A 15083-nucleotide genomic window follows, 5' to 3' on the forward strand; every position below is an offset into this window, starting at 1 on the left:
ATCCAAATAAAATTGACACTTGGTGGTTGTCCATTTTATTCTGTTAAAAACTCTCTTTTCTTGCATTTCCTTTTCATACTGTTGGTTTCCCAGACAAATAGAATTACTTGTCTCATGGACTGTCTCTGATTTCTTGAGTGGCTTACTGGAGAGTTATTTGACTTGATCTTCTAACCCCTGTAGTTCCTATATTATGGTATAGGTTTTGAAGTTTTTAGGACTGTTAATATAGCTTTTAGTCTGGTTAGTTATCTCAAGGTTTGGGAAGTCCTAGAAACATGTGAATTTTGCTTAGACCATTTTCATAACCTAGCATTTGAAAGTAGGGATGTAATTTACACAATGCTTACTGATTCTTGTAGCCAGTTAAATATGATGATTCTAAACCACCCTGTTAACAATAAACAACAACTGTCCAGTTAATTTAGTGTTTGGACTGAAAGCTCCCCAGGCCTTAAGTACTGTAGTGGATTGAGATGCTGATCCAGAAGTTGCCCTGTTATTAATCACAAGTTTATCTTCGTGTGTGATATCTTTGTGTTGCTGTGAACCGAATGTTATTCTACAACCAGACCTCAGATGAAGAGGAAGAACCGAGTACAATTACTGGCTTTCCTTGTTTAGCTTAGATTCATTTTTTTTCTCTTTTTAAATTAATTTTAATTGTGTGGGTGTGTGGGTGCAAATGGAGGCCAGAGAAGGGGACCCTGAATTCTCTGGCACTGGCATTACAGACTGTTGTGAGCTTCTGGTGTGTATGCTAGGAGCTGAGCTTGGGTGTTCTGGGAGAGCAGCAGATGCTCTCTAGCCCCCATTTAGTATATATTTCAGGATCTATCCTTTGACATTGTGATCCACATATACAGGCCCAATCTCCCTCTCGCTAACCTTGGAACCACCTGTTCCCATCTCCACTTCCTCCTTCTGCCTTAATTATAATTTTAAAGGGGCCAAATGCCTGGGCTGCTCTAGAACTTTGGAACTGGCTTGTTTTTACATGTCTTCTTTTTCTTTCCAAATAGCTCTGGGACCTGAATCAAAAAGAATGCCGCAATACTATGTTTGGCCATACAAATTCAGTCAACCACTGCAGGTTTTCCCCGGATGACGAGCTGTTGGCCAGTTGCTCAGCTGACGGGACGTTAAAGGTAAGCTTTTGCACACAGTAGAGAGGTCTAAGTTTTGAGGAATCCTCAGGATTTGGCTTAGATATAAATTTCTGTTGGTGTTCATAATGTTCCAGAACTCTGATACAGTACCTGAGATCAGCAGCCTGAAGGAGGGAAGGTCTGTCTTTGCAGCTTCAGAGGTTCTGTCCTGCCCCTGTCGTCTCTGACTGTGCGGGGAGTGTGTGCCAAAAGCAACTGCTTACCTAAACGGTGTTGTGGAAGCAAACAGGGAGACAGGAAGGAGCTGGAGTCCCACTGTCACCTTCCTAACTTGGTTTCCTCTAGGCCCCTCTTTTTTTTTTAAGTTATTTTCTTTTTAAATCTTTTTTTTTTTAAAGATTATTATGCATGAGTGCTATCTGCTTGGTTCACCTTTATGCCGGAAGAGGGCATCGATCCCATTATAGATGGTTGTGAGCCACCATGTGGTTGCTGGGAATTGAACTCATGACCTCTGGAAGGTCAGCCAGTGCTCTTAACTGCTGAGCCATCTCTCCAGCTCCTAGTGCCCACCCCATTCTTTTTTTTTTTTAATATTTATTTATTATGTATACAACATTCTGCCTTCACGTATGCCCGCACGCCAGAAGAGGGCGCCAGATCTCATTACAGATGGTTGTGAGCCACCATGTGGTTGCTGGGAATCGAACTCAGGACCTCTGGAAGAGCAGCCAGTGCTCTTAACCACTGAGCTATCTCTCTAGCCTGCCCACCCCATTCTTAAGGCTCCAAAACTCCTGATACAGTGCCACAGACGGGGAGCCATACCTGCAGCTCATAAGCCTTTTGCAGTTTCTAGATCTAAACCATAGCTTCATTATCTACCTGTAGAAAAGAGCCTTTTCCTTCAGCTTCCAAGACTCTAGTACATACTGTTATTTTTGAATGGTCTGTAATCTAATGTTTAAATTCTTAACTTTAGGCATATATTACATTCCAAGCACTAGGTGTGGGGTACTATACTAGGCTTTTGGGTGTGCACGTGGGCCCCAGCATGCGTGTGTGTGTGTGTGTGTGTGTGTGCGCGCGCGTGCGTGCGTGCGTGCGTGTGTGTGTGTGTGTGTGTGTGTGTGTGGCCAGAGGCCAACTTGTAGGAGTTGTTTCTCTGCTTCTTACACAGTTGATTCCAGAGAATGAGCTCAGGCTGTTGGATTTGTGCTCTTCCAGCTGAGCCATTTTATTGGCCTGCAGGTCCATTCTTGTGCAGATTCAGTGCAGGCCTTTGCAGCAGGCTGTGATTGCTGGCTGCATTCTTGCCCAGAAGATGGCATTTTGCTGCCTTTCTCCCTGTCTTCTGCTGTTGCATTCTTTCCACTCCCTTATCTGCCATGTTCCCTCGGCCTTAGAGGGCATGGTCTGAACGTCTTGTTTAGGGCTCCCTTGTCACTCGTTCTCAGCACTTGGCCAGTCCCGAGCATCTGCGTTCACCACCATTCGTCAGAAACATGCACTACATTCCTATGACCAGCCATCAGCTGATGGACACACAGATCCCAGCGGCATGGTCAGTGCAAAATCCTGAGCTGAGAAATTTGTATGTCGTGTTGCTCAGAGACAAGTATTTTGACTTCTAGTATTCACGTGTGAGTATCACCAGCAGTGGGGACAGGCATCGCTACACTCTTGGGGAGAGCTGCCTGTGTCGATGATGGCTTCCCCATGGTGCTGTTAAGTCCGTGTCACTGGCTGCTTCGCACAGTGACATGCAGAAAGCAGAGGTCCTGCAAAACGATGCTAGATAACAGCGTGTCAAGGCCAAAGCCTGGTGGAGCTTTTCCTGTCTGAGGGAATAAGAGCTGTAAAAGCATTTTACGCCCCAAAGGCTCTGGGATTTTCCCTAAGCTTGTGATACGGCATCATGTTGACAAGCTTGTGCTTCTTTGGACCTTAATGAGAACACATTTTAAAATGTTTTATTTAAAGATTGTTTGTTAAAGTGCACAAGGGCTTAGGGTGCACAGGGACCCTGGGTACAGTCGGTGGTCTCCTCAGAATGCAGTGGTGTGGTCTAGATCATCTCCCGATGTGTGAGATTTTATCATGGCTGGCGAGGGACTGAGTTAGGCGGAGAAGTGGATGTAGTGAGATTCAGCTGTGTCAGCTTGTTTGTTTATTTATTTTCCTAAACCTAAGCAATGGTGCCTTGTTTGTCCTATTTACAGTATGATTTCTCGATTCTGTGTGTTGTGTCCAACACTTTACTCGTGTGTGTGTGTGTGTGTGTATGTTCATAAAGTGTTTGGAGCTCAGAGAACAGCTTGGGGGAGCCACTTCTCCCTTCATCCTGAGGGTCCTCGAGCTTGAACTTAGGTTGTAGACTTGGCAGCCGGTGTTTTCGCCTACCACTGAGCCGTCTTGCCTGCCTTCTTTCCCGTGTGTTAGGAAGGCTAACCTATCAGTGCCTCCTGTCTCCTGTTTTATTTCACACAGTAGAGCTGCAGTTGTCCCCGGGTAAAGTGTTAGGGTCAGACAGCTTTGTGTGTGTGTGTGTGTGTGTGTGTGTGTGTGTGTGTGGCAAGCCCTTGGTCTGGGACATGGTAGCGCTTGTGCAGCCAGGACATTGCTCCAGGTCTGAGAGAGCAGAGAGAACAGTTATCTTTTCAGAGGCTGTTGCTTGTCGTACTTGTCTGACTGCTCTAGAATAAGGCTTAGTGTACCTCGTGCCCCATTTCTCAGGAGCTGGTTAGCTCTGCAGCACTGCGCAGCCTCACCAAGCACAGCGGAAGCCTTGCTTCCTCTCAGGAAGGCTGTTCCTCCCTCTGGGGTCTCTATCTCTGGATGCCCACCAGGCCCTGGGCAGAACAGGTTCCTGCTTCGTTAGTGGTACAGGTGAAGCTCAGCTTATGCCCAGCAGAGGGCAGCAGCCGCCAGCTGTGAGGCTTCTAGGCTTCTCACTGGCACACCGTCTTCAGCCACTCCACACGGTACCAGGCCCAGTTACCTTTTGAGATGAGATCTCATGTAGCCCAGGCTGGCTTCAAACACATGATCCTCCTGCCTCAGGCGCAAAGTACTAGCATTACAGGTGTGCCAAACTATGTGCAGCTCAGTTAACTTTGGTGTGAAATGGAATCTGGACTTTTTAATTTAAAAGCCTCATAAAAAGTCGGATGTTTGTAGAAAATTTCATGAGGAGAGTACGTTTGTGTGACGTGTAATCTAGTTTAATTCCGGAGGTGTGGGTTGGGAGTAAAGCGGTTGTGTTGTTTTGAAAACAGCTTTGGGATGTGAGATCAGCAAACGAGAAGAAAAGCATTAACGTGAAGCGGTTCTTCCTGAGCTCAGAAGACCCTCAAGAGGACGTGGAAGTGATGGTGAAATGCTGTTCCTGGTCTGCAGACGGCTCTGAAATCTTAGTGGCGGCCAAAAACAAAATTCTCGTAAGTCAGGCCATCTTCCTTCACTCTGACGGAACAGTTGCCACTTTCTGGTGTGGCTCTGTGATTGGAGCAGGCTTCCCAACTGCTCATGATTCTCTGGAGCCCTGCGCTCTGGGGGATACGGAAGGCCTTGTGAGAAGCAGTCAGAGATACTGTTTATTTTCCCAAGAAAGACAGTGTGAAACAACTGCTTAAAGCCAAACTCTGCAACAACAGTTCGTAATGTCAGGTCAGAGTTCCTCCAATGCGGTATTTTTTAATTCTTTATTTTATGTGCATGGGTGCTTTGGCTATGTGTGTTTTTGCATCATGTATGTGCAGTGCCTGTTGAGGTCAGAAGAGGGCGCTGAATCCCCTGGAACTGTAGTTACAGATACTTGTCAGCTGCCATATGGTGCTTGGAATTGAACCCAGGTCCTTTGGAAGAGTAACTATTGCTTTTCACCGCTGAGCCATTTTTCCAGCTCCACTTCAGTTTATTTGAAACAGAATACTTTCTTCATTCATCACTTAAAATAATTAAAATACCCACCGTTGCTGGGCGTCTTAACTGCAGGCATCCTTGTAGATTCATGGGAGATTCCCTTGTGCTAAGTTTTTACCTCACCCCCAAAGGGCCCCCTGCTTCTAGTAGTCTAAGTACTCCCCCCACCAATCTGATGGCTTATGTTCCTGTTCCCACCCTCCCTCAGTCCACTCATGAAATGTCTTCTACTTCCCCTTCTCAGGGAGATTGGGAACCTCCCGCATGAGCCCTTCTTGTAGCTCGGTCCTCTTGTGTCCCCAGCAGTGGGTGAGACCCTGCTCCTCACTCAGTACTGGGGCTCCTCGCCCAGCCTTAATGTATGGGGAAGTGCTGCTTTTTCTTTTTTTAGAAACAAGTTTTCTCTGTAGCTTTGGAGCCTGTTTTGGAACTTGCTCCATAGACCAGGCTGGCCTCGAACTCACAGAGATCCGCCTGCCGCTGCCTCCCGAGTGCTGGGATTAAAGGCATGTGCCACCACCGCCCAGCCACTTATTCTTAACGTAGTTTAATATGCTATGTTTTGTTGATATCCGTGGGAGACCTGCCCTTTCCTGAGCAGAAACGGAGTGGGTGTGGATTGAAGGATGGGAACAGAGGGGGATTGGGGGCAGGGGCTGGGAAGAGAGGAGAGAGGGGAAACTGCAGCTGGGACGTAAAATAAATAAATTAATAAATTAATTAAAATAAAAACAAAAAAAGATTGATTTTGATGATTTTCAAAGTACTTAAAAAAGATTTATTTTTAGTTATGGGTATATGTTGTGTGTCTGTGTGGGAGTGTGGGTGTGTACATGTGACTGAGCGGAGGTGCCTGCTGAAGCCAGAGGCATTGGGTCCCCTGAAGGAAGCAAACTTGTGTATTTTGAAGGGCAGTGAGTGCCCTGATGAGCCGTCGCTCCAGCCTCTTAGTTTTGTTTTGTTTTTGTCCCTCTTCCTATTTGATGACTCTAATGAGAGAAGAGCTCCTTAAGATCTAAATGAGACAAGGAGATTTTCATAAAGTAGGTTAAGACATACAAAAGAGTAAATGGTAAGAAAATACCTTCCTCTTCTCAGATCCCATGCTGTGTGTGTGTGTGTTCTGAGTACTCGTCAGCATACATAACTTAAAGTATAAACACCCAAGAGACGTGGTAGATTGCCATAGCTCTGTGGTCACAGTGGGGGAGCTGAGCTCTGAGTATCACAGTGGTTTGTCCAAAGTTGGATTGTGAGGAGGGCCAGCTCTGATTTATGCCTCATGGATAGTCATCCTAACACTGATCTTAGAAGACATGACTGGTGGTATTACTGTTTTAGACAACATGAGTCAAGGGACCGTCTGCTTATGTATAAACTCACTGGGGGACTGGGTGTTTGTTTACTGGTCTAATAACTGTGGACTTGGGTCCTTGGTTGCTTGTGGATTTATATCCCTTTAGCATGGAACTAAGAAGAAAAATACTTCCTTTTTGTCTTAAGTGTGTTGAAAATCTTTAAAAATAATCATTGCATTTGTAAAATTCAGAAATTAAAAATTTGATTTTTGTTGTGATATATAATGTAAAATTTTCCATTTTAACCCCCCCCCATAACTAAGGTATTAAGTTAGAGTCTTGAAGATAAAGGCAAGCACTTACTTCTTCACTGAGTTACAACCCCAGCTCTTTTTCATTTTTATTTTGAGATAGCATCTTGCTAAATTGCACAGGCTGGCCTTGAACACACTAGTAGCCTAGGCTTGCCCCAGACTTGCAAACCTCTTGCTTCAGCCTCCTCAGTAGCTGGAATTAAAGTTTTCCAAATCATTTTTAAATGTTACAATTGGCATTATAACATTTTATATGTTATATATATAATTATATATGTAATTAAGTATATACATAATGTCGTATAGCCATTACCACAGTATGTTTCTTTCTTTCTCCTTCCTTCCTTCCTTCCTTCCTTCCTTCCTTCCTTCCTTCCTTCCTTCCTTCCTTCCTTCCTTCCTTCCTTCCTTCCTTCCTTCCTTCCTTCCTTCCTTCCTTCCTTTCTTTCTTTCTTTCTTTCTTTCTTTCTTTCTTTCTTTTTGCAAAATTTCTCTTTGAAGGTCAGGTCTGGCTGTCCTGGAACTAACTCTGTAGACCAGGCTGGCCTCAAACTAAGAGATCCACCTGCTTCTGCCTCCCAAGTGCTGGGATTAAAGGCACATGCCCCCACTGCCTAGTTACCACTGTATGTTTCTGAAGGCTTTCATCACTCAGACAGAAACCCATTAACCACTAATCAGCTAATAATCCTCCATTCTCTATCCCCATTCCCTGGTGACTAACAACATGACACATGAATTCGTCTTCTGGAGACTGTGCAAGTGGAATTATATAATGCTCGGTTTATTTATGCCTGACTCATTTCCTTGAGCACAATGTTTTAAAAGCTTATTTGTGTTGTAGAATGTGTCAGAACTAAACAGTCTCTCTCTGTATGTGTATACTCACGGCTCACCCTTCTGTGCGGGCTCCTGTTTCCTTCCACCTCCTAGGTGTCGCGAATGATGCTGCAGTAGACGTGGACACAAGCTTCTGTTTGGGACCCTACTTTAATAAGATTTGTGTCCAGTCCTAATGGAGTTGCTAGATCACTCTGGTAATCTCGGAGGAGGTGGACTTTCCCACAGTGGCCACATTGTTTCCTTTCCTACAAGTAGTTAACCAGCGTTAGCCTCTCCAGTCCTCAGAAACACCTGTTGCTGGATTCCACTAAAAATCTTACCTACTTTCCTTTAGAAATTTAGAGCCATTGAGTAGGTGTGAGGTGGCAGCTTGATTTGCATCTATTTGTTTGTTTGTTTGTTTGTTTGTTTATTTATTTATTTATTTAGTATTTATGTATACAGTGTTCTGTCTGCGTGTGTATGCCTGCACTACTGGCCAGAAGAGGGCATTGTAGATGGTTGTGAGCCACCGTGGGGTGGCTGGGGATTGAACTCGGTGCCTCTGGAAAAACAGCCAATGCTCTTAACCTCTGAGCCACCTCTCCAGCCCTTGATATACATTTTCCAGATAACCAGTGATGTTAAAGAAAAAAAGCTTCTCTCTCCCTCCCTGGCTGATGATGGGAATTGAACCCTGTGCTAGGCAAGCCCCACCACCGAGGTCAATCCTCAATCCCAGGGAAAGATCATTTTAAAACATTAGGAGATCTGTTCTAATGTGAAAGGAAACTGTATGTTTTGTGTAAAACATCTTGTTTTAAAACCTGTTGACTGGATCCCCATTTATCATCCTGAAATGATTGCCTTAGTATTGCCCTTGCCTGTAGGTCACTCTAGTTCCCCCCTCTGTCTCCCCGTCTTTCAGATCTTGTGTTATTGGTCTGCCCCTGTCGTCAGACCCTTTCTCTTCTGTCATCCCCAGCTGGGACAATTCCTGTTTCACATTTGCCATTTTTTTTTCTGTTATTCTTAGCCACTGATTTTTAAGAACAACCTGCCCTGGAAGACATTTAAATATGATTCCCGTTGTTTGTTTTTGGCCTTCCCTGCTGTGCTTCTTGGCATCGGCTTGTGTCCCTGTGCTGTGCATTCGCTAAACCTCTTTACGGCTCCCACTGGAAGCCTTTGTTTTGTTCCTGAGGACTGTCTAGGTTCGGTCTTAAATAATTAGACTGTATCAATATACTGTATGTGTGTGTGAAGTATACACAGCCTTACTATTTGGCAAAACCTTTGGAAGAATATATTCAGCATTTGAAAATCTTTCAAGAATTGAAATGAAGGTTATATTGATAAAAAAAAAATAGCCTTTTTGGTTCAAAAATGGTAAAGTGATTAATTGTAATGGAATGATTTGATAGCTCTGGAGAGAAATAGATTGGTTGAGCTTATATTTTATTTTTGCAGGCCTTTGCTTTACATTATTTTAACCGACTTTGCTCCTGGGTATATGTTTTCTCCCTCGGATCAGAGAAGTGCCGGGGAGAACTGCACGGTGCTAACTTGACTTCTTTGTTTCTGTTCATGCATTCACAAAGGTGGTTTCTCTCTAGGCCAGCTTGAGGGATTATCTGTGATGAACTTTCCTCTATAGAAGATAGCTTTCAAGATGAGCTATATTTTAGAAATGATATATATAGCAATTCATGTCTATGTAGCTATCAGCGTTTATGCCAGTCATTGGTAACTATAGGTTTTCAGGACTTACATTTTACATCTGAGATATGAGGAACATCTTTTAAAAATAAATTTAGGTTCAGCGTGGGTGTAATTTAGGCTGTTTTGTTTTTATAGCTATCTCTTTATTTTGACAGCTCTTTGATATTCATACTAGTGACCTATTGGCAGAGATCCACACGGGCCATCACTGCACCATCCAATACTGTGACTTCTCCCCCTATGACCATTTGGCGGTGGTTGCCCTGTCCCAGTACTGTGTGGAGGTGAGTCGTTGAGCTTATTCAATGGAATGTAGGTCTCTAGAGAGCCAGGCATGACAAAGAACAGGCTACCTAAACCCTTACTGCCGAGGATGCTTTCTTGTACAGTTGTGGTTTCTTCATAGCCTAATGACATATAGCTTTGAGATATTCAATTATGTGACTAGCCAAATTATTTTAATGTGGCTGAAGACATGATTTTACAATGGTGGGATGGGAGAACTATTTACCAAACATTTATTGAATATCTAGCGTATGGAATGATCATTGGTTTTCTAGGTTAAGATAGGGCATTTCTTTTAATTTTACCGTGTGTGTGTGTGTGTGTGTGTGTGTGTGTGTGCGTGCATACTTGTGCACTTGTTCAAGCACATACAGAGGCCTTGACCCCTTTTCTCTTTAAGAAAGGCTCTCTCACTGGCTGTTGGCTGGCAGCTGGCCGTGGAGCTTTGGGATTCACCTGTGGTTACCCGTAAATGTGATGACAGGCACAAACGGCCACGCTTGAGTGTTTGAACCTGGGTCCTCAAGCTTGCACAGGAAGTGCTCTTACCCACTGAGCCATCTCCCCAGCCCCAGATGCTATTGTTTTTAAATCAATGAGTTAGTTCAGATTCTTAGACCCTTTGAGTAGGGTGAGATGGTAGCCCTGTCATTGCCATGCACAAACAGAGTGATTCTTACAAATTCCTTGTTCTTGTTTACAGTTTGGCACTTCCTGGTGAATTTCATGGTCATTTCCCTCTCATCTCTAAGATCCTTACCTCTGTCATTCTTAGAAAGGTCCAGGAAAGAATGTCTTCCTTCTTGGAATGTAAGGCTTTGCCATGGAAGCTCCAGGTGACGGATGTGATAGGTGCACTTAAAGAGAGAGAGGAGGGGGACTCTTGAGAGTGCACCTGTGGATCGCTTGAATTTCTGTCCCTTTTGCTGCATTTTCCAGTTTAGATTCTAGAGATAAGGCAGGCTTTTCATAATCATTTTGTAACTGGAACTCAGCAAGTGAAATGCAGTGGGCACTTACTTTGTCCATGCTAATTCTGTAATCATAAAGTAGGCCTGTAATTCAAAGTGTAATGAGGGGCACGCAGGCGCATGTGGTACTTCATTAGACTGGAATTTGTCTGAGGAAAGTACAGCAGAACCCAGAATGCAGCGAGGATGGTAGCGACTCCCACAGTTTGTAATAAGCATGGATAAAAAGAGAAACGTGGACATGCTACAATTAGTGTGCTCATTTATTGCCGGGCTTTGCAGCCAGTTCAAATGAAGGTTGAATGACAGTATTAGAAATAATCCTTATATGGAAGCTGCTTATGTTCATCCTGTTATTTTTAGATTGATTAAAAAAGATAAACATGTACATGATTCCAGATTCCAAGCATTATAGTAAGTCATTTTCAGAGAAATCTCATTGTCATCCGATGTAGGATTCCCCTCTGTATGCTGTGAATACCGTTGGTTAATAAAGAAACCAGCTTGGCCTGATAGGATAGAACAGAGCTAGGCGTGGAAAACTAAACTGAATGCTGGGAGAAAGAAGGGCGGAGTCAGAGAGAGGCCATGTAGCCCCACCAGAGACAGATGCTGGAACTTTACCTGGTAAACCGTGGCAATACACAGATGAATGGAGATGGGTTAATTTAATACATGAGTTAGCCAGAAATATGCTTAAGCTATTGACCAAACAGTATTGCAAATAATAGGATTTCTGTGACATTATTTCGGGGCCGAGCAGCCGGAAACGAACAAGTGGCCTCCTACAACAGTCATTGTGACCTCTTTCCTTTCCTCATTTTCCATCTCACAGGCAGCATCTTTTTATATATCTAGGCAGATTTCTGTGTGCATGCGCATGCTTGTGTATAGCCATCTATATATACTTCTCTCTTTTTTTAAAGACAGGGTCTTATGTAGCCCAGGCTGGCCCCAAATCCTCTATGTAGCCAAGAATGACCCTGAACTTTGATCCTCTGCCATCTTGTTGGGTTTTATATGGTATTTGAGATGGAGCCTTTTTGTGCATGGATTCCCAGACTTCGTAGTTCTAAAAAAAAGTTTTTATTTATTCTTTGAGCATTTCATACATGTAATTCCTAAATAAAAGGTAATATTTGTTCTTCATTTTCTTCTGTTAACAGTACATCTTAGAGCTTAAGTTATTGGGCAGTATTTTTCTTATTCCATTTTGCATATTATTCCATTGTGTGATTAATTATAGTATATTCATTTAGTTTCCCTGCCGCTTTCAAGTGTTTTCCTTATGTATATGTTCATGGCTTTTTGTGTGAATGGGTGTGTGTGTCTGTGTGTGTGTGTGTGTTGTGGCGTGAATCCAGGGCCTTGTGTTCACTAAATGTGAAATGTACCAATTGACCTATACCCACATGCCAATTTTTGTTATCTTTGTTTATTTACTATTAAAAATGTAATTATATAATAAATAATCTTATGCATAATCCAGTTTTAAATTTTGATAATGTGTTTTGAGGCTTTATTTGTAGAAATAGTATTGCTGTGTCATCCTTATTTTGAGTGTTCTTGTTACATTAAACTGTGTTCTTTGTTTATCCTAAAGTTGTGGAATATAGATTCATGCTTAAAGGTAGCTGATTGCAGAGGACATTTAAGTTGGGTTCATGGCGTGATGTTTTCTCCTGATGGGTCATCATTTTTGACGGCTTCTGATGACCAAACAATACGGGTGAGAAATATTGAGATTTTCATTTTAAACATACATTTATTTATTTATTTATTTATTTATTTATTTATTTATTTATTGTTTTCGAGACAGGGTTTCTCTTTGTTACCCTAGATGTTCTGGAATGTACTCTACAGACCAGGCTGGCCTCTAACTCCTGAGTGCTGGGGTTAATGGCATGTGCTACCACTGCCTGGCTCATTTTAAACATTTAAACTAAATTCATAGAGAAATAAATTGCTGGGAAGTATTAGGGGAGGTAAATTAAGAAACCACTAGGCACTTATTTATCCTTGAAAAGTGACTGCTTGTTACCTGGATTAGATCAGTCTTGTTCATCTTGTTCATTGACTGTTGACTGTTCCTGGGGCCAGGCGCTGGGCGGAGTCCAGTGAGTAAACTGATCTGGGAAGACGGCTGACTTTCCCTCTTAGGTCTCCTGTTTAATTATGTGATGATTCTCGTCACTTGTATATTGTACCTTTTAATTTAGTTGTCATTTATCTCTTCTTTCCCTTTCCTACTGTCCGTATTCAGATCCTCATCATGTGTTCCCTCTCTGGTACTAGGCTCTGCTGTGTTTTCTTTCTTATTTGACTACATGACATATCTAAGATATTGTATTATGTACAGTACAGTCTCACTATTATTTTGAGACACACCCGTTTCTGGTTCCATCAGTTTTGCTCAGATACAGATAGTGACTCTTGTTCATCAGAGTAAATAGCTACCATTCAGCTCCTCCACAGTGTGATCTCTCTGGGAATCAGTCTGTCCTTCAGTTTATCCCTGTAGATAGCGTTTCCCAAATGCCTTGCTTCTGTTCCTTTCCTTACATATATCACCTCATGTGCTCGGAATTCCTTCCTTTCTCTACCATCCTAAGATCTGTTCAAGTCCTCTTTGTTTAGGGGAATATCTGTCTCCTTTATGGTTATGTAATTCTGTGTCACTTTGGATTGATGCCTGTTGGATTGATGTCTTAAAATATAGATTTGATTTTACTCTATCTTTCCAGTATTCCATTGCCCCCTGATTTATTTACATATTTTTGAATTATATCCAGCTGTTTGAGTCTAGAAATCCTAGTTGGTGCTGGTCACATCCATACAGTGCTTTGTACAAATCGTAACTAAAGTTTATTTAATGCTACTCTTTGTTAGACATCATGCATAGTACTGTACGTGTATTGATTTGCTAATCCTCATAATAGGAAGAGAGCATGACATGGTAGGTCCAGGAAAGGCCCGGAAGGGCTGTGCTACTTACTGTGCCCTCTTCCTAGACCTGAGCTAGACTAGATGAGCTCAGTGCTTCTTTCTGGGAAGAGGAAGAGAGCTGCAGTAAAGCACAGCTTGTCTACCCACCCATCGTCATGTTCTGCTGTGAGCTCTGTGTCTATTGTAGATGGGAGTCAGCCAGTCCTCACCCTCAGATAGCACTGGGCTGACCTCTCTAATGTCACAGAAACATTTTGATTGCAGAGCCCACAACTCATGTAATAATGACTATTTTTTACTATAGGACATGTTAATAAATATTTATTGCTGTTGTATAGCCTAACAGGTGAATTTTTTCTACCCTAGGCATTTTAATTTCGAGTCATATTTTTTTATCTTGCTTTGAAACCGAGAGTCGTCTTTACAGTATATCAAGGAGGACTGGATATATATTGTTATTTTAGTTTCTTTATCTCTTACTCAGGTCTGGGAGACGAAGAAGGTGTGCAAGAACTCTGCCATAGTGTTAAAGCAGGAAATAGACGTCGTGTTTCAAGAGAATGAGATGATGGTCCTTGCAGTTGACAACATAAGAGGCCTACAAGTGAGTCTGCTTTAGACAGTGTTGGAAAGATGGTTGACCACATAAGAGGCCTACAAGTGAGTGTGCTTTAGACAGTGTTGGAAAGACGGTTGACCACATAAGAGTCCTACAAGTGAGTCTGCTTTAGACAGTGTTGGAAAGATGGTTTTGGTTGGACTCATCCTTTTCTTTTTTCTGTTTGTATTTTGGGTACAGGATCAGGTGTAATTGGTTCTAACAGATGCCTGCTAGGCATTAGTTGAATAAATACATGACTCTTGAGTTGAGGCTTGGATATGCCAGTACTTAGAATTAAATTATATGCTATTTAAAAAGAAATAATCTCCTTTATTAACCTTGTTTCTCTCTTGCTGTCTGTGATCACTTACCTTGGGGTCTTGAGAATCCCACAAAGACAAACTTTAGCTTGTTCACCATAGTGATTTGGATGTGTCTGATAGGGAAACAAGAGGTGAACATACTAACTGAAGCATTTTTTTCCAGGGGAAGGAAAATAGGGTCTTTGGAAGAACAAGAATCCTCTTAAGCGGAAGTGTCTCAGTCATCAGAGGTGGCAGGAGCTGGACTTCCCATACTGAGGCACTCCTGCTCAATAATTTGCTTACTCACACATCTGTCCAGTTGTTTTTGAATACTCACTAGTCCTGGAGAAGGAAGGGATTGTGTTGATAATATTAGAATAGCTACATTGCTGGAGATTTGAGCAGCTTATCTCAGACTGACCAGTCCCAGGGGTTTCTGTGGCATAGGAAAGGTACTTAAAGCCTCTGAGCACTTGTAAGAGAGCTAGCAGGTGACCTAAGGGATGTTGCCATCCAGGAGATCAGCGCTGCTGAGCCAGGGGCCTCTGAGCAGAAGTCCATTCCGCTGGTACCGCCCTGATAGAGAAGCCCTGGAAGTGTGGGTGGCATCGTGAGTGCTGGCCACAGGAAGAACGCTCCCTTCACCCAAGAGATTGTCTTCATGATGGCTGACCCCTGAAGCACAGCTGGATGGTAGACCTTCCTAGGAGATACCATTACGAGCAGCTGAGTGACAGTGAATTGTGGCTAAAAGGGGTGGCAAGGGCAGTGGCCAGAGAAAACATT

The 15083-nt window shown here is 42.9% G+C and overlaps 1 protein-coding gene across 2 annotated transcripts in view; it reads left to right on the forward strand.

The window, feature by feature from the left end:
- Apaf1 (apoptotic peptidase activating factor 1) overlaps positions 1 to 15083 on the forward strand; it is a 65393-nt gene that overhangs the window by 26853 nt on the left and 23457 nt on the right. The window contains exons 16-20 of one of the 2 annotated variants that reach the window (XM_050145653.1): positions 1023 to 1148; positions 4388 to 4549; positions 9345 to 9473; positions 12049 to 12174; positions 13876 to 14051. In XM_050145653.1, the coding sequence (XP_050001610.1) occupies positions 1023 to 1148; positions 4388 to 4549; positions 9345 to 9473; positions 12049 to 12174; positions 13876 to 14010 (678 nt within the window). In that variant the 3' untranslated portion in view covers positions 14011 to 14051. The remainder of the gene's footprint in view (positions 1 to 1022; positions 1149 to 4387; positions 4550 to 9344; positions 9474 to 12048; positions 12175 to 13875; positions 14052 to 15083) is intronic. The other variant, XM_050145652.1, reaches the window with a different exon arrangement.

Source organism: Alexandromys fortis, unplaced genomic scaffold (genome assembly GCF_014885135.2).
Source record: "Alexandromys fortis isolate MF-2015 unplaced genomic scaffold, M_Fortis_MF-2015_v1.1 scaffold_50, whole genome shotgun sequence".
NCBI classification, from domain to species: domain Eukaryota; kingdom Metazoa; phylum Chordata; class Mammalia; order Rodentia; family Cricetidae; genus Alexandromys; species Alexandromys fortis.